The sequence below is a fragment of the Erpetoichthys calabaricus genome, chromosome 2, assembly GCF_900747795.2.
Source record: "Erpetoichthys calabaricus chromosome 2, fErpCal1.3, whole genome shotgun sequence".
NCBI lineage: Eukaryota > Metazoa > Chordata > Cladistia > Polypteriformes > Polypteridae > Erpetoichthys > Erpetoichthys calabaricus.
In genome coordinates, this window is record NC_041395.2 from 202,646,404 (window position 1) to 202,667,259 (window position 20,856).

Sequence of the window (20,856 nt, forward strand, 5' to 3'; positions counted from 1 at the left end):
TTGTTTATCTGGGTGTTTAAACTTAACAAGTATATCATTAGTATTTTATAAATTTCTCTTTTTCTATATGGATTGTTATGATAACAAATGCTATCCATTCAATGAGTGGTCCAAGGAACCTTAAGTATTTCTAATAATAAAGAAAATAAAAATTTTGCTGCGTTCAAGAACCATGTTCATTTCATTCGTGTGGCATGTTGTTGACTTGTTTCTTCCAACAATTACATACTGCGCCATGTAAAGCAGTTTTTAAAATTTGTTATCTTTTCCCAGCAAGGTGCATTTGACCAGGCAGTTCAGGATGTACAGTCTCTTAGTGACAGCCAGAAAGATGGAAGTGTTCTTAGCTCCTGGCTTTTGTCTGAGTAAGTGCCTCTGTTTATTCTGTAGTAATGCCACTTTTTTGGTGGAGAGGGGTTTTTCCTCTTTTGGTCTTAAATAACTGTATTTTTAAACACTTTGGAATCTTAATGATATGATGTGTTCAGTGCATTGAATTCAATGTCATTAAACCCAACATTTTTTTAGAGTGTGCTTGATTTAATTGAGTAATGTGATTAAACTCAATTATTTACACTGACCTTTGTAAATGCAAAGTGTTAACTGCCACACTGCTTTGCATGCTGTATATTCTTAAAGTATTACAGAACAAAATACAGTGCTGTGCCAAAACATGTGAAGCAAGTTTTTGTTAATATCTTTTAAACTTGTTTTTTCTGTTTTGTAAAACACCACAGTCTCCAGGACGGAGAAATTTGTCCTAAAGTCCCAAATGTGACTTGCTGCATGCTATTGTGAATTCACTCAAATCCACAGCAATTGTCTCCTTCCCCTAATTACAGAACCATGTTTTTTTCTTCCTCTACGTCTACTTGGCAGAACCAAGTATTTCCATTTTGGAATTGTATTTAAAAAGGGGTACGTTTTAAATAAGCTGACCATATAATAAATCACAGAATTTCAAGTTTAAAATATATGGAGCAATTTCAGGTTGTTGGTTACTGCCCATTTAAAGGTGGAACAGCTGTTAAAAGATTTTGCCTTCTGTTGTGTAGTTTAGATGTCCAGTTTTGAAATTTTATTTATTAGCATGTATGAAAAAATTATAGTTAAATAAACATCTTTAACTAATAATGTAAATAGTTTGCTTATTTTTTTGCTATCCGTGACTTTGAGTGCAGGAAATCCATGTAAGAAGATATTTCAAATTGCTTAAGTGTTTTAAACTGTACAATTCTTTCAAATCAATGTTTACAGTATAGACTTAATGTTTAAAAATGAAAAAGAATGTGTTCTTTTTCCTCTGGGGGAAAAAAAATAAAATAAGGAGGACAATGTTTCCATATTGACATCTTAATTTTTCAAATGGAGTTAATTTTTACCCATGTTTCACCTCTACAGATGCATGCTGATGTATTCCTTCTATCCATCCATCCATCCATTATCCAACCCGCTATATCCTAACTACAGGGTCACTGGGGTCTGCTGGAGCCAATCCCAGCCAACACATGGAGCAAGGCAGGAAACAAATCCCGGACAGGGTGCCAGCCCACCGCAGGGCACACACACACACACACTCACACACACCAAGCACACACTAGGGACAATGTAGAATCGCCAATGCACCTAACCTGCATGTCTTTGGACTGTGGGAGGAAACCAGAGCACCCGGAGGAAACCCACGCAGACACAGGGGGAACATGCAAACTCCACGTAGGGAGAACCCGGGAAGCGAACCTGGGTCTCCTAACTGCGAGGCACATTCCTTCTATAATGCCTTCAAATTAAATATGTATTAATGGGCAAAATAGGTGAAACTTCCTTCTGTATTAGAGGGAACAAAAAAATAGAAATGCAACATATTGGCTGCTAAGTCTTTATTTAGTGCTTATGTATTGATAAGTATTTACAATTGAAACGCTCTTAAGAATTATTTAGTAATTTTTAATTTTTCTTTCCAAAGATTTGAGTAAAATGAATAAATAATATCAGTGTATATATCATTTTGCTGAGAATCGATTTCAAAGATGCTTGTGAGGAGAAAGATGGTTAGCATTGTCTCTTTAAAGCTAAATGTGTTTAATCATTACATGACATTTTACAAACCTTTCAATATATTAACACCTCTGTGTATTTTGTGGGAATTTGAAGTGGTACTGTGTTCCAGGCTTAAAGAAAACGAACATTGATACACAATATTTAATCTTTAAATTTATGGGCTTGTGGTTGAACTCAGAAAGATTTTATAATTTCGTATTGAAAAGCAGCCTAATGTAACTATGTTTTTCTAGGGTGGACCACTGGAATCACGAAAAGGAACGGATTGTACTGATCACTGAAAACTCCCTTTTGATCTGCAAGTATGACTTCATGATGCTTAAATGTGAGCATGTGCAGAGAGTACCACTGAACATCATTGACAGAATAATCCATGGATCTTTCACTTTCCCAGAGAAATCCCTTGACAAGTGAGTGGTCCTTCATATGAAGAAAAAAAAAAAAAGAAATGCTAGAGTTAAGTCTTTAATTCTATCTGCAGGGGAAATGCACTTTTTATAGATATGTTTAATTGAAAAACAAATATTTTTTATTACAAATATTCATATATCTTAAAATATATGTAAAGGCACCTTACTGCACTCCTAGTAAAGGATATTCTAAACTAATGAAAAAAAAAACTAAGTTGAGTAAAAACTGGTACTTCAGGTTGGATTCTTTCTTTTTGTTTTGTTTTGGGAGCTCGGTTTCTCCTATTGAAATATTCATAATGTACGATGTATTAAATTCTACAAGATCAAGCTTGAAATCTTTAGAAAGCTACCTTTAAACAAACATTGCAATAATTTGCTGGGAAACTGTTTTAATGTAACATACCAACACATCATTTTCAGACTTTTGGAATGCCAAAATAAAGTGATTGAGACCAACTTAAACCAAATTCTTCGATTTATTCTCCTTAAACCTTTGAAGGGGCCTTACTAGTGAGCCTGGTTTTTTGTTATAGTATTTGTACAAAAATAATAAAAACTGAAGTAGTACTTTATATATACAGAAGTCATGTTAAGTGTGTTTACTTGCACACACATTAGGGGATTAAGGTGAATAAATCTGTTGTGAAGCCCGGGCGTGTACAGCCACCCTAACCCCCAATACAGACAGACAGAGAGACGTGTTTTTGCACCCAGCACACGTTTATTTACAGTTGGGGAGTGTTTCACCCTGCTCCCCACAGCACAGTGCACAAATCACCACACAAGGCTCACAGCCCAACACAGTCCCTTCTTTGCGCCAGTGCATCCGCCTCCACTCCTTCTCAGGCTTTGTCCTCTTCCTCCCGACTCTGGCCCACCGAGTAGTGTCTGCTAGCCCCTTATACAAGGATGTGCTGTAGGTACTCGTTGATGGATTTCTGGCAGCACTTCTGGGTGTGGTGGAAGAGCTGCACTCCAGGGCTCAGTGTCTGCTGCAGCATCCCTGGCTGTGCCAATGGACCCCAACAGGACTGTATCAAACTCCAACTTCCATGGAGCCCTGCAGGAGTCCGAGGCACCTCTGTCAGCGAGAGCGGTTGCCACCTAGCATTCTGGGGTAGGTAATGTTCTAGCCACGTTTCCTCCCCTGGTCCTTCCGGCGTGGATGCATCCTGGGCAGGCAAGGGCCCTGGCCGTCCACGACACTGTTAAGACAGAAACCTGGCTTCTTTAAAAAGTGTTCATGTGCGCAAGTAATCTTAGGGAATTCACCTTCTTCAAAACGCTCCATCATCTCAAACCTGTGCAATAAAAGAGTTAAACGTCATAATTGGCCACCGTGAATCAGAAATAATATACATGACGTCTGTGATAATTTTCTTGTCTTATAAATATGTTTAGTCAAACTGGCACTTTATAAATAGGTTTCTGTTACTGGATTTCACACAGTATAATCTTTTCTACTCGACTGTGGGATTGAGCCCTGCAAAGACGCTGGTATATGTGCTGCTGGAATAATAATAAAACAGGTAATTTTACTTCAATATGATAAATACTGGGTTAGGTTACTTATTACTTTAAAAAGTAACGATCTATGTAACGTTTCACTTTTTTAATTTATTTTATTTTATTGATTTTATTGTAATCATTCCATACAAATAGATCAATTTTTCCAAAAAAATAGGATTGAAAACAAATCAACCCCCACCCCTGAGAAAGAGAGCATGGCCAATGGAGTAAAACTTAAAGCTAATAAAAATAAATAAATTGATGAGTTTAATAGGCGGATAAAGATAAATGGAGAAGAAAAAGAAATGGGAAGAGAATCTGCTTCCTCGGTACTTTAAGAGCTTATTCTAAAATACTATTGATTAGATCCTGCTAGGTTTTGAAAAAGTTCTGCACAGATCCTCTAAGTGAGAATTTGATTTTTTCCAATTTCAAATAATATATAACATCAGTTACTTACTGATTTAAAAGAGGAGAGTTAGGATTCTTCCAGTTTAGCAAAATAAGTCTGCATGCCAATAATGTAGTAAAGGCAATCACAGTTTGTTTGTCCTTCTCCACTTTAAGCCCATCTGGAAGAACACCAAACACAGCTGTTAATGGCTTAGAAGAGATTGTGACACCAAGGCTGTCTGAAAGGCACTTAAAATTTTTGTCCAGAATGATGTTAATTTGGTGCAGGCCCAAAACATGTGACCCAGTGAGGCTGGAACTTGATTGCAGCGTTCGCAGGTTGGATCTTGCCCTGAAAACTTTTTGGACAGTTTTAAGTGAAACAGATGTGCTCGATATATAATTTTGAGTTGAATAATTGTATGCTTTGCCCATATGGCGCTCGAGTGAATTCTCTGCATTGCTACCTTCCACTCCTTTTCTGATATGTTAAGTGAGAGATCCTTTTCCCATTGTCCTCTTGGATCTTTGAAAGGGAGGGACTGTAAAATAATGTTATATATTGCAGACATGCTGTCTGAGTCCTCAAAATTGAGCAATATTTTTTCCAACATAAAGGAAGGTGGGAGATGAAGAAAATTGGGCAGGTTTTGTTTAACAAAGTTTCTAATTTGAAGATAGTGAAGGAAATATGTTGCTGGAAAATTAAATTTTGAATGTAATTGTTCATAGGATGCAAATATGTTGTCTATACAATGAGCTTTAAGTAATTTAATCCCAAATGTTTTCCAGATATTAAAAACTGCATATGTTTGCGAGGGTTGAAAAAGGTGGTTCTCATGCAGAGGTGCCACAGATAAAAGTTTCTCCATCTTAAAATGTTTTCTACATAGGATCCATATTCTGAGTGAGTGAAGCACAGTTGGGTTATTAGTATATCAGCGATAACTTGCATTAATAACAGCACAAAGCAGGGAATATAAAGAAGTACTTCAGGATTTTATTTCTATTGCGCACCAAGCCTGTGTATGTTCATCTGTTTGTATCCAGGTTTTTATAGCTTATATGTTCGCTGCCCAGTAATAAAACTGAAAGTTGGGTAGAGCCATGCCACCTTCAGCCTTAGGTCTTTGTAGGGTCGCTCTTTGAATACGTGGATGTTATAAGTTCCCAATAAATGTGGTTATGGTTGAATCTATTTGCTTAAAAAATGATTTTTTGATGTATATTGGAATGTTTTGAAATAAAAAGAGAAGCTTAGGAAGGATATTCATCTTAACAATGTTAATTCTTCCAGCTAGAGTGAGATGAAGGGTTGACCATCTATGCAAGTCTTGCTTAATTTTTTCCATACAGACGGCGAAATTTTGTTGATAAAGAGCTTTATGTTTACTTGTGATATTTATCCCTAGGTATTTAAACTGATCTGCAATGATAAAAGGGAAGGTGTCCAATCTAATATTATATGCTTGAGAATTCACTGGAAAGAGCACACTTTTATTCAAATTAATTCTGAGACCAGAGATCTTTTGAAATTCTGTAAGTGTTGTTAAGACTGCAGGCACAGTATTTTGTGGGTCTGATATATACAGTACCATATCATCTGCAAATAGAGAAATTTTCTGTTCAAGTCCCTCTCTGATAATCCCTTTTATCTGATGAGCATTTTGACAGTGAACTGCCAGTGGTTAAGTGACGATTGCAAATAGCAGTGGTGACAAGGGGCATCCTTGTCTGGTACCACGTTATAGTTTAAAGTAGTCTGAACAAATGTTAATACAAACTGAAGCTTCTGGATTGGTATCAAATTTCTCTAATGTAGTGAAAAGGTAGTTACATTCAATCATATCAGATGCTTTTTCTGCATCCAACGATAATAATATCTCTGGGGTGTTTGACTTTGCTGGTGAATATATTACATTAAACAGGCGTCAAAGATTGGAAGCTAAGTGTCGGCCTTTAATAAATCCAGATTGATCTTGTGATATTACCAAAGGCAGCACTTTCTCCACCCTTCTAGTTAGGACTTTGGAGAGTATCTTAACATCATTGTTCAAAAGTGAGATTGGTCTGTATGATGCATATTGTAATAAGTCCTTATTTTGTTAGGAAAGACGGTGATTAATGCTTGGCGAAACGTTTGAAGTAGAACTTGATTGTCTCTAGCTTCTGTAAATGTTGCTAATAAGAGGGGAGCTAGTAGATTGGAAAATTTCTTATAAAATTCGACAGGGCAGCCATCAGGGCCTGCTGCTTTCCCACTCTGAAGTGACTTCATAGCATCTAATAATAATAAAAATAATAATTCCTCTGCACTAAGAGTATCTATTTGTGGTATCTGTAATGCATCCAGAAATGCATTAGATTGTGTGTTGTCTTCTTTAAACTCAGTAGAATATAAGGATTTATAGTACTCTCTAAATGTGTGCATTATATTTTTATGGTCAATGATTTTGTAGTTGTAGTGACCGAAAGAACGAGATCGCGAATACAAGCGGCTGAAATGAGTTTCCTCCGCAGGGTGTCTGGGCTCTCCCTTAAAGATAGGGTGAGAAGCTCAGTCATCCGGGAGGGGCTCAGAGTAGAGCCGCTGCTCCTCCGCATCGAAAGGAGTCAGATGAGGTGGCTCGGGCATCTGATCAGGATGCCTCCTGGACGCCTCCCTGGGGAGGTGTTCCGGGCACGTCCAACCAGGAGGAGGCCCCGGGGGAAGACCCAGGACACGCTGGAGGGGACTATGTCTCCCGGCTGGCCTGGGAACGCCTCGGGATTCTCCCGGAAGAGCTAGAAGAAGTGGCCGGGGAGAGGGAAGTCTGGGCATCTCTGCTCAAGCTGCTGCCCCCGCGACCCGACCTCGGATAAGCGGAAGAGAATGGATGGATGGATGGATGGATGGGTCAATGATTTTATCTTTGTTCATGTTGGTGATTGCTGGGATTGCATTGTGAACTTCTTGCTTTTGGATTTGTTGTGCGCATTTGTTGAGCTAAGAGCTTTCTCTCTGTGTTCATAGTAATGATGTCTTGATTTAAAAATAAGTTGTTCAGTTTCTTTAGTTGTTAAGAGGTTGAGCTCTGAATGCAGAGCCTGCCTTTTCCTGTGAAGAGCCTCACTTGGACACCTGGCATGTTCTTGATCTACAGTAATCCCTCGCTATATCGCGCTTCGCCTTTCGCGGCTTCACTCCATCGCGGATTTTATATGTAAGCATATTTAAATATATATCGCGGATTTTTCGCTGCTTCGCGGGTTTCTGCAGACAATGGGTCTTTTAATTTCTGGTACATGCTTCCTCAGTTGGTTTGCCCAGTTGATTTCATACAAGGGATGCTATTGGCAGATGGCTGAGAAGCTACCCAACTTACTTTTCTTTCTCTCTCTCTTGCGCTGACTTTCTGTGATCCAGACGTAGGGGGATTGAGCAGGGGGGCTGTTCACACACCTAGACGATACGGACGCTCGTCTAAAAATGCTGAAAGATTATCTTCACATTGCTACCTTCTGTGTGCAGCTTTTAACTATGCTGCACGGTGCTTCGCATACTTAAAAGCTCAAAGGGCACGTATTGATTTTTTTTATCTGTCTCTCTCACTCTCACTCTCTCTCTGCTCCTGATGGAGGGGGTGTGAGCTGCCGCCTTCAACAGCTTTGTGCCGCGGTGCTTCGCATACTTACAAGCCAAACAGCCCTATTGATTTTTTTGCTCCTTTGAAGAGGAAGATATGTTTGCATTCTTTTAATTATGATAGTTCAGTCTCACCTCTGTCTTGTCATTGAGCACAGTTTAAACTTTTGAAAAAGAGACAAATGTTTGTTTGCAGTGTTTGAATAACGTTCCTGTCTCTCTACAACCTCATGTGTTTCTGCGCAAATCTGTGACCTAAGCATGACAATATAAAAATAACCATATAAACATATGGTTTCTACTTCGCGGATTTTCTTATTTCGCGGGTGGCTCTGGAACGCAACCCCCGCGATGGAGGAGGGATTATTGTAATGTATGAAGCCTGAAGTCCAAAGATCAAGTAAACACTTTCACAAAAGGTTCAAGAATGAAACAACATCTTCCGTGGCGTAGCGGTAAGATTTGCTGACTTGTAATCAAGCGTCCCCGGTTCGATCCCCACTCACTCCTATATTTGCCGTTTTCAGTAGTGAGCTCCTCTTTTTGTTAATATTATACAGTACACACATACATTTGGTTTGCGTCTGTAACACACGGTATAGTTTATGCCTACATTTTGTCATTTACTAGTAAAATATGAAAAACGTTTCTGTTTTAAAAATGTGTTTACACAGATTACTGTAGAAACGGAACACACATGAGATGCGTGTGTTCCAAATAACGATCTATTATTTCCACTCTAAAACTCTAGCAGTGCAGTCGCTCCCAGATAATCAAACAAGGCATGAGCTGGGAAAACTTAGTGAACGTTCTGCGGCAGTGGGGGATGGAATAGCCGGCTGCTAGCTGCTCGTGTTAATCGGCACATTTAGAAGACAAAAGAGAGCTGAGAATGGTTTTAAGGTGGGCCGGATCTACGAGTTTTTTCATAGACTCTGGTAATTCTAGTGTTAAAGGCTGCATTAAAGCGATTATATATACGTTTTTCCAGGTCTTTATTATCCTGCCGCAGCTCTTGCAGCTCCAGCCTCAGCTTCTCATTTGTCTTCTTGCTTTCTTTCTTTATATTTTTCTGAATGTCTTTCTTGAGCTCATTTATGGCCAGACAGCTCGTTTTGGCTTTCGTGCTCCGCGGGTGAAGTGGCAATCCCCATTACAGCTGATGCTTCCGGCTCGCGAGGAGTGGAGGAAAGTGCGGACTGCAAGGCCATCTCCAATTTCAAGTGATCTTCTGGAATCGGTGAGCTATCTTGACCTGCATCACTTGCACCTTCGCTCCCATTTTTGCTCTCAACTGGAGATGACGCAGTGGAGCGGGGTCCTGGGAAGTCTGTGCTTTCACCTGACTGTTCCAGGTCAGTCTCTGAAAGGCCGTACCTTGTACTTGGACTTGATGCCTGTCTAGACTTGGATGTAGCTTTATGTTTCTTTTCCATTTCTTTCTGACCCCCCTTTCCTGTTACTCATTTTTATATACTGTAGTAGAAATTCCTCAGGTTGGGTAAATACAGGATACCTCAGGATAATAAGAAATAAGAGAAAAAATAAAGCTGCTGCTAACGGAGCTCCGCTTCAGACGTCCATCTCCCGTAACTGATGAGACCAACTTTTAATGTTTTACCCTACTGCTCTCAAGATTGCATTGCTGAGTGTAGCTCTGTAAGTCCAGCTCATCAACATAAATTCAGCTATCTCTAATATATTGAAACAGGTTATTTCAGCCAGGAGAATGAATAATGCAATCGCCCCAACATTTGCCACTGGAAATTTATATTGAGGACTAGGGCTGAGCTGATGTCCATTGCCGATTGATTCCAAACTTTTGCAGAAATTTCCTCAAAGCCCCAAGCTGCAGCCGTTACTTTTTATTTATTTATTTAAATAAATCTTATGCGCAGCACAAGAAAGCTGTTCTGTTCTCATATTCACAGAAAGAGGCATGTGCAATTCCTGATTTTATCTAGTTTAGCAGTAGAATGATGTAGCTTAAGGAATGCAGCCCGATTAGTACGTCATGCAGAGAGTTTGACTGGAAAGTGCGCAGTTATATGAGTTCTTCCTCTTTATATCACTCTTATAGGTAGTTCACAATCCTTAAAATGATCGCTCACTGTGGCTGCACAACTTGGAATTCTTTTGGGACCTTGTCTGGTTTGCCCGTGAAAGTGACTACGTGGTGGGGATTGTTTGGTCTTGCGGGCAGTACTTGAAGTGGTCCAGTACCAGTGGCACTTGATGCACATGGAAATGCGTTGTCTTTGATATCATATACTAATACACATGCACTCCCACCTCCAAGGGTGGGCCCAACTTCCATTGATTTGGTTCCACTTCAAGCACTGCTTGAGGGCAAAAAGGAATATAATTGTACTGTATACACAAGATAGTAAATCTGAAATAACAATATACAAGTACATCAAAGCAGCTCCCTACATTTTTTAAAGCCAGAGCCAACTGTGCCATTGTCCTTCTGTGTGCAAATTGGCGGCCAGTGTTATGTACTTTTTATGACATGTCATTTACACTGTGATAAGAAAAGGCAAAATATGTACTATAGATATGCCATGATGAACAACAAAGATTTTTTTGTATAATGCATGGCAAGTTGCATTATTTTGTTCAGAAGATGGTAGAATTAGAACAACTGAGTATGCCATGTTTGAATTAGTAAAAGTAATTACAGTAACTTTTAGTTTCCTGTAAGTAGACATTTATTAAGATCCATTTTAGAGTTTAGCGTCAATACAGCATTGTAATTTGTAGCAATTTTAAATGAACTTGGAGGGAATCACCTTTGAATAATTGTGATAACATTGCCAAATACCACTACTAATGAAGTGCAATGAATGAATTAACTATTTCTTTTGTTCTTGTTCTTTGAAAGAACGTACCGATACAATAAACATTAAAGAACAAATCTTTTCGAAGCCAGCGCAATGTGTGCTTCGTTTTATATTGCATTCCGCAACAGTCTGGATTTATCATCTTAACTTCACTTAAATGGCTGTTGTGTTCAAGAAGTAGCCTATCACTAAACTGTTTCAGCAAAATGGTCTTGACGATAACTAGACAGTGACTGACTTGGTGGATGTACCAAGCACCTTCCATTGATCCGTTCAGTCTGACTTAAGTGATTATGATCGTCTCAGTACACTGACTGATTGAATGAACCAGGATACCCGTACTGATCGGAGAACAATTGCAAGTTTGTTCACAAATTTCAGACAAGAGACTTGCAGTACATTACACTGAACTGTTCACTGAAAGAATCAGTTGGTTTATTGGACGGAGGAATGAACTGCTGACAAGAGACTCGCAGTACATTGAATCTCAGTTCAGTTCACTGATGATATATGTATGGGAGATTGCACCAGAAAGGACAAAATTTTAAAAGAAGAAAGTTGCGGGAGATTAATCTAAAATTGGTATCAATTTTATTTTGTCATAAAAGATGTAAGCACCTGCATGTTGTGTTTCTTTCGACATTTAGGCTATAAAAATATTTGCTTATTTCATTATTATTTTTGTATTTATTTTGTTGCTTGCTTTTTATATTGTTTTGATTAAAGTTGTTGCAGATTTGTAGATTTTAAACTAGAATATAGCTTGTTGTTGTTTTTGAAGTGAACAAATCAGTGATTTTGATAATTTTGGTGAACTGAACAAAATGAGTCAAATCACAAAAAGAATCTTTTTGCACATCACTAACTATTACATGAGCCAAGTTGCACCAATCTGTGAGACAACAAATCTGACTCCTGTGTCCCAAGCTAAAACGCCTGAACTCCCATTAGTGCATCAAGTGCACCTTTTTTCATTGTCTCAATCACTTGTTTATGTAGTGTGTATAAAACATGCTGAGATGTTAACACTAGAATCCCTGAAGCCTACGAAAATATTTGTAATGCCAGGTCACCTTAAATTCCCCCGCACGTCGTCATCGGTGCCTTGCTTTGCAGATGTGTTAATCAGCTCTGGCAGCAGGCAGCCTGCTATTCCATCCCCACCAAGGCAGCTGAAGTCAAGTCAGACGCAAAATTCTCAGAGTCTGTTTATCTAGGAGTAAGGTGTCTAGAATTGTATAGGGTAAATAATATATCATTATTTGGAATACATACATTCCATGTGCGTTCCATGACTACAATGATCTACATAAATGTAGGATGACAGGAAATATGAGGCAAAAAGTGTTGAATACATAAATAAAATTAAAACTTTTTTCATGTTATAGTAATAATGACAAAATGTTGACGTGAATTGTATAATGTGTGAAGACTGAAGTCCAAATACCAAATAAACACTTTCACAAAAGGTATAACAACACAATTGTGTGTTCATTCAAGAATATAACTGATAAAAAATAAATTATTCAATTTACATGAGACTGGTAATGTGTAAAAACTGAAGCCCAGCTATCAGTCAATATAAAGTAAACACGTCCCCTTGGCTGGTGCAGAGGTAAGGACTGCTGCTTCATAATCGAGAGGTTGTGGGTTTGATCCCGGGTCCTCCTCGCATTTACCGTTTTGAGTAGTGAGCTACTATTATTGTTACTGTTATATAATAAAAACATACATCTGATTTGAGTCTGTAACAGCCGGTATAAATTTATGATACTGGTAAAAGGTGGTGCTTAAGGGATAAAAGCAGACACGCAAATCCAGCTGAATCATTTCTTCTTAATGTCTTGTTGAGCAAATAGACACCACAGTGTCTATGATGGATGCTACCTTTCTTTGCAGATGGACATTCACATCAACATGTCATTTGAACGATATTTTTATTCACGAATCCAACAATAAAGCTGAATAAAAAAAACGTTCAGATGACATGTTGATATGAATCTCCATGTGCGAGGAAAAGTAACTTCTTTTACAAGTACCATAAATTTACACAGGATGTTACAGACTCACATCAAATGTATGTTATTTGGTAATAATAATAGCAGCTCACTACTTAAAGTGCTAAATACAGAGAAGACACGGAATTCAAACCTATTACCTCGGCATTGCTAAACGGTAGCTTATCCACTGCGCCATCTGCACAGATCCGTGACGGAGCAGCGTTACCACTGGGGCAACTGGTTGAAAATGAAACATGCAAACACACATGTATGCAAATGTCTTTATTTTGTACTCATTGATTGTTGGGCTTCAGCAACATGTCAATTGAGCAATTTCTTTTTCTTCAGTTTTATTCTTGAATAAAATCACACTTATTTTATTACACCTTTTATGAAAAGTGTTTCTTGGATATTTGGGCTTCACACATCCTACACTTCACGTCAAAATTATGTTATTACTATAACATGAAAACATTTTCTCTTTTAACTGTGTGTTCAGCATTTCTTGCCTTGCATTTTATATTTACACAGATAGTTGTAGACATGGAACACACATGAAATGTATGTTTTTCAAATCATGATATTTCATTACCTACAGTATATAAATTCTGACATCAGTTCAGAGGGGGAGAGGCAAGTTCGTTATAGAACATGAACATCACTGAGAGAATAAAACTGAATAATAAAAAAAAACAAGTGCTAACTTTTACAAGTAGCCAAAATTTACACCTGGTGTTACAGACTCAAATCAAATGTATGTTTTTATTATATTGCAGAAATAATAATAGTAATGATAATAGCAGCTCACTACTCAAAACGCACAGCACCCGGTCTCGAACCCGGGGCCTTTGGGTTATAAGTCAACTACTCTTACCTCTGCACCATTCAAGAATATGTGGAAACTTCCTGTCGCCTGACATTTGAGCTTGAGTTTTTAAGTCATTGACAGACAGCCACATGTAAATCGAAAGCTTTTTTTTCCCCTTTGGTTATATTCTTGAATAAAAGTGCACATGTTTATTTGATATTTGGACTAAAGTCTTCACACATTATACACTTCACATCATTATTATTATAACATGGAAAATGTTTCTGCTTTAGGTACATGTTCAGCATTTCTTGCATTTGCTTTCATCCTGCACTTACCCAGATCTTTGTAGACATGGAACACACATGAAATGCATGTGTTCCAAATAGCGATATACTGTATTATTTACCATATGCAACTCCAGGCACCTCATCTCATGTGCATATAAGGAGCCTTGGCTTAAGCTGGGAGAACTTTTCACCTGAGTTGAGCTCCATCAAGGTGTGGGGGGGGTGGAACAGCAGGCTGCTTGCTACTTGTGCTGATCGACATATTTGTAAAACAAAAGGCGATGTTGGAGAGGTGCAAAGGAATTTAAGGTGGGCCGGGATTACGAATTTTTTCGTAGGCTTCATGGGTTTCTAGTATTAATACAGTACAGGTCATATTAATTGGGGTATTTGCATAGTCCTGTGAAGCTTTGAAACACAAAAAATTGTATTTTGGTATTAGTAAATGGAGCAGCTCATGTCCGCATGCACATCTGTTCCCAAACTAACTCCATAAATAAATAAGAGACAATAATGAGCCTGTGTGTGTCTTGTAGTCAGTCGCATGCTGATTCGTATGCCTCAAACTCAAAGCACTTCCAGACATAACTTCTGTTTTTTTTTTTTTTTTTTAACATAGGTTCTCGAGGTGCTGTACCATCACCACTGTGAGCAATTTTCATATGAAGTTTTACTCATGATTTTCTACGTGTTTATTGTGCTGTCCTAATTAACTGATCTATATGTAGTCATGCAACAATGCACAAGTATGTTACTGACTTTCTTGGTGCTACCGATGCTGTACTGGTACTGTTACGGTTTTAGAACTTTAGTACTGAGTTGATAGTGAAAAATCGGTTCCCATAGCAGAGCATCCCTACTTTGTTCCAAGTTCTTCTCATTGTTGCATTGTTGTTCTCCTCCTCCCAGTCCCCTTTTTTGTTGAGGATCACAGTGGCAGCAGGCTACTCTGGTCAGCCCAGGCTAATCTGTCTCCAGCTACAGATTCCAATCCTACTTGGGGAACTCCCAGGCATTCCCAAAGCAGTTGAAAAAAGTATAATTACTTACTGATATCTAAATTTACAATTAGTAAATCAGTGTTCTGCTCTCACTGTCTATAGACTATCTTTCACACGACATCCTTTATATCCTTTATGTCCTCACTTCTGACAACCCAAACATTGAATTAAGTTTCTTCTTAAACTTCTGCGATATGCATGTGGCCTTGCAGCCTTCTCTTCTGTGCCTGCCACCCCTTCGCCTCCCACCATCACCTTTGTGTGTCACATATTTACCTTAAGACCTTTCACTTCCAAACTATCTTTTCATTTCAGTATGTTGTCCTTAAATTTTGCTTCATTTTTTTGCCATCAATACATGATCATCAGCATACAAAGTACCCTTGGCAATCTTTCATGTATTTCTCTGGTCACCATCCATCATTACCATGAAAGGCAATGGACTCGGAACCAATCTCAGCATTTCGTTGTCTAGAAACTCTAAAAATCACATCTTCTATCCTGACTACTATTTGTGCTTCCTTACATGTTAACTTCACCACAGACCCTACCATTCCTCCATATCTTCATCCGCAACCTTCTCAATGTCAAATGCCTTTTCCAGATCTACAAATGAATAATACATGCAAGTTAGGTATATTCATCACTTAGTGATATTTGCTTGGTTCTTTTTTTGCATTTGCCTGACAACAAAGTTGCATCTGTTTCTTCCTTCCCATGCCATGAAACCAAATCCCTAATTCATTTCTTATGCCACTCTCACCCATTGTTATTACCTATTCCAAAATATTGATCGCTCAATTTTCCAATCTTCAGCAATTATCCTTGCATACTGTGGACGAAAAAGGCACACTGAAAAGCAGGCAGATAATAGTTTCTAAATTCTCCTGTCTATTAATTTGGAGTCACAGTAAGTAGAGATTCAAAAGAGTATAACTTATTGCCGCAAAGCTCAATTGAACCCTGATCAAAAGCCAGGAGGGGTTTTTTATACTTCAGCATCTCATGATTAATAAGACAGAAAGAACATCCTTATCAGAACAGTAAAGTTAAACAATATGTCTGTTGAGCTAAACATTATCTGTGTTTTGGAAGCTAAGCACAGGAGAGACGCCTTTGCATAAACTACATGTACTTTCTGCAGCCTTGTGACCTTGTCCCTGAAACATTCACTCTGAGAAAGGGAAAACAAGAAACAGCTTACATTTTATTCATGTGGACACTATTTCTCCTGAACCCTGGAATAACATATTTTTGTTAGTTCATAAGCCAAAGCGTCTCTCACTGGCAAGTTACAAAATAGTTATTATAAAAATTCTAATTTACTAAACACACAAAATACTTGGTGCTGAGGAGAACATTCTTCTTCTACAATACACAAAATGTTGCACAGGGCTATCTACTGTCTACACACATTTTTGATTCTATTCCATTTGTTGCTGCTGCTTTGCCTGTCTTAACCTTTTTTTATTTTTTAGTGCTTTTGCAACTTTAGGTTTGAAAAACATAGTTTGGTCTTTTTGTTTTCTCAAATCGTACATCATTATTGGTCTGTAGAGTCCTTGGAGAATACAGTGAAATTTTTACTTGCATGTGCTGGTTATCATGTAACATGTCACCACTCTGATTACTGTCTGTGACAATGTTACCTAGAGCCCCTTTTTACTTTGTTTTGTGCCACTCCTTATAACATCTTCTTTTCTTCAATTGCCATCTCTACCATTATGTGTCATTGTGTCTTAAAAGACTCTTTATCCAACCATATAATTCTTCTTTTGTTTTCAGCCAAACATTCTACATTGCCTCCCATTTGCCATTCTGCCCTGACACCTCTCTCACTTTTGATACCAACATTTCAACCAATTTACTCACACTGTCCTTCAACTTCCAGACTTTCAGCCTCAGTACATACTTGTTAATTTTCTTTATATATCTGACTAAAAGATCTCCTACATCTGAACATTGCTGTGATGCACTGTCTTCAGAAATAATGATCTCATTTATCATGATGGCCCATTTAACTCTCCTCATCAACAAATATTTTATCCTTGTAATTAGACCACCTTATGTATATGTTACCATCTTGTTTTCCTCCTGCTTAAACATAGTGTTGCGCATGAGCATTTCCATTTTATTACTAAACTCCAGAATACTGTCACCCTGAGCTCTTCAAATACCAATAGCAGAATTTTTTTTCAGTGATAATGATAAATACAGCTGAGAGTCAACAGTATACAAGAGAAAGTTAGTGTTATTCAACCAAATTACAATGTTGGCATGTAGAGTTAAATAATTGGTCTCAGTGCCAAACACTAAGGAATACTATGTTAAATTGCAGACATAAATGAGGAGTACTGTTACCAGACTAATACATATATTGGCAACAATTTGATATTGTAAGTTTAAAGTAAGAAAAGTAAATATTGTGCCTATGTAAAAGAATGTTGTGGTCTGTGGTACCAAAAGCTGCCCTAAAATTTAGACTCATAATGCTGGTAACTTTTTGTGGATTGGAGGAAATTATAATATTATTTGTAACATGAGTTAAAGCTGTTTCTGTTCTGTAACCAAGGAGAAATTCTGACTGAAATTCTCCATGAAGGATATGCTTTTAAGATAAGACCCAAGTAATGAGATTAAATTGTCTACTAACAGTTTACAAAGAAGTATTAAATATAAAAGTTAATCTGTGATTCATAAGGACACTCAGGTTTAAGTGTGATTTCTTTAGTAAATTTCTAAAAGTGATTACATTGAAGGAATTAGATGCAGTATTATTGGTAAATTCATTACTATCATTGTTGAGTGGAATTAAACAGGTAGGTTCGATGTTGTAATTGCCAGCCTGGATATTCTTCTAATTAATGTTTGTGCATTATTAATATTTAGAGTATGTAGTTGAGTGGGCATTGTGGAAATCTTTCTTTCATTAAGTTTCAGTCTTGGAGACTGCTAAACTTGCAGCATTATTGTTCTCCATTTCGTCCCTACCTGTTTGTCATTCCAGTTTCAAAAAGTCTATTTAATTACATTCGTGAGGTTTAGTTAGTTCTAGGTTTTCAACTTTTGGAGTCGGCTTATTTTGTTCAAAGGTTACTAGGAATTTCAATACATCTCAAAGTAATACTGTAATATCATTAACTGAGATTTTATTGCTAAGGGCAAGACCAGATAAAATGTAATCTCATAATAATTGGAATAGTTTCATTAACTATTAACTAGACTTTGATAAAGTGGTAGATGAAGGATGGGAGAGCAAGCAATATCAACAGGGTTGCTATTTAAAAAATACATAAACCTATGCTTTCTTTCCTTAACCCATTGTACAAATATACCCGGGCAGCACCAGGTACTTTGACTAGCAGATATATAAATTAGCCAATGCAATTTAATGTTAGCAGGTGAGGGGACGCTGGCGCACGGATGTTGTTGCCGCTCCTCCCTGTTAACAACACTTTTCACAAAATTCGCCTTAATTCTACACTTTCTTACGCATGTTTTATTTCTTTTATTGTACGTATAGTTCGTGGATACAGCTGACTCGAATTGTATGGATTTGGCTTAATATTTACAGATTTTATGGACTCTACTTTGACTGGGAACAGCTGAGTCTGTGGATCACAGGATGAGACCTACGAACATTTCTTTGTACCTGGCGATCTAAGACCTCGGGATGATCTGTCTCCGTGATTATATTAAATTTGCTATGCTGATCTGCTCCCATTTCATCTTACAGTACTCTACGACTGGGAACTGATCTGATGTTCATACTAATCTGGCTTTTGGCTCCGGGGCGATCACGCCTGAAATTACCAAGCGTTACTGTTTGTGGCTGTGTATTGGGACCTACAAATCCTACTACCTCCTCCTGCTATGCTTTCTTCTGCTTGCTATCGCCGCTCACCTATGCTACCACACCCGCCTGTCCTACCGGTTCCGCTGTGCTGTCCCCAGTATCATCTCATGACAAACTCCTTCTTATTAAACAGTTTGTCCAGAGCAAATGGTCTGACTGGAACATCCTAAAGGACGTCATTATTTTGCAGCGCCCGAAATATGTACATCGCGGGTCAGGTCGCTGCCACCGCCGGACTGCGAATGAAAAGACCACCGGCAGCATTTGCTCAGGAATACGCTGTCCTTCTCATGACCTTGGAAATAGAAGTGTCAGTGTGCCAAATTTACATTATGTGGAAATAAACATTGATCGCGGCTCTGTGCAAAAAGAAGCTTCATTAACTAATATTGCACTGTTTAACTCGAGGTCTCTTAATGGCAAAGCATTGGTGCTGTCAGAACTCATCACTGACACCAAACTTGATATTCTGTGTTTAACGGAGACTTGGCAAAAACCAAACGAATTTGCGTCTCTCACAGAGGCGACTCCACATGGTTTCACTTTCCACACAGAGCCTCGCAGCTCAAGACAAGGCGGTGGGCTTGCTGTGATTGTCAGAACAGACTTAAACATTAAACGAATCCCAATTGACTGTCCATTGTCTTTTGAGTGCCTGGCTCTTAAACTAATAACGAAATCGGGTCCTGTCTCACTCATTGATCTTTATCGTCCCCCAAAATACAATGCATCCTTCTTATCCGATCTGATTGAACTTTTGACCCACCTAAGCTCTTACTCTCAGAGAATTATCCTTCTTGGTGATTTCAACATCCATATTGACATTACTACATCTAAACTGAGAAATGAATTCCTATCCTTGCTGGACTGTTTTGACTTGACACAACATGTTGATTTTCCCACCCACTCTGGTGGTCATATATTGGATCTTATCTGTACTTCTGGACTATCTGTTGCCAACATTTACAGCACTGATTTGGGACTCTCTGACCATAAAGCAGTATTTTTCACTGTTTCACTGCCTTTCCCTCCTCTTACCTGTAAACGACAAATTTCTTACAGAAACCTTAAAAATATCTGTCCCTCTATCCTTTCTGGATCCATTTCTGACCTTTTTCTGTCTTCACCTATTCCACCAACACTAGATAGTCTTGTTGACCACTATAACTCGGCCCTTCATTCAGCATTAGATAAAACAGCTCCTTTAAAACATAAGGGGGTTTCCTTTAAATGTTCAGCTCCTTGGTATAACTCAGAATTGCGATCTATGAAAGCAGCTGGCCGACGCCTTGAGAGAGTGTCACATAAGACTGGCCTCACCATGCACATCCAGGCTTTCTCTGAACACCAAAGAGCTTACAGAGAAGCACTAACTTCTTCCAAGAACACCCATTACGGCAGAATAATAGAAAGTGGCCATGATAACCCAAGGGTTTTGTTCTCTGTAGTTAATAAACTACAGCATCTGGCTCAACTACCTCTTCTACTAGTCTGTGAGGAATTCCTCCACTTTTTCCGTAACAAAATTAATGACTTAAATAATTCAACTAACATAAATACATCATCTGTTTATATCTCTCCCTGTTTTCCCACTCCATCCAGCTCCTTCTCTAAGTTCTCACCAGTCACATCTGCGTCTGTTAATAACCTGCTTTGTAAGATGAGGCCGACTACTTGTGTACTGGACCCCATCCCCACCACACTACTTAAATCCTGCCTTCATGCCATAATCCCAACTGTTACAACAATAATAAACTCATCCCTTGACACTGGCTGTGTGCCCATCACTTTTAAAATTGCTTCTGTAATCCCAGTGTTAAAAATAAGTCTGGTCTTGATGCTGACAATCTTAACAATTTCCGGCCTATTTCCCACTTACCTTTCCTGTCAAAAGTTCTTGAGCGTGTTGTAGCTTCCCAACTCACCAATTACCTAACCTGTAATAACTTGATGGAACCCTTTCAGTCTGGTTTCAGGGCGCGGCACAGCTGTGAAACTGCTCTGCTATCGGTAACCAATGATTTGCTTATGGCAGCAGACTCTGGACAAACCAGCATATT

General features: G+C 38.4%; 1 protein-coding gene across 1 annotated transcript in view; it reads left to right on the plus strand.

Annotated features, from left to right (window-relative positions):
• The window catches only part of tprg1 (tumor protein p63 regulated 1), a 115,513-nt gene that overhangs the window by 34,238 nt on the left and 60,419 nt on the right, over positions 1–20,856 (plus strand). The window contains exons 3-4 of the mRNA XM_028795024.2: positions 274–365; positions 2,292–2,468. Of these exons, the coding sequence (XP_028650857.1) occupies positions 274–365; positions 2,292–2,468 (269 nt within the window). The remainder of the gene's footprint in view (positions 1–273; positions 366–2,291; positions 2,469–20,856) is intronic.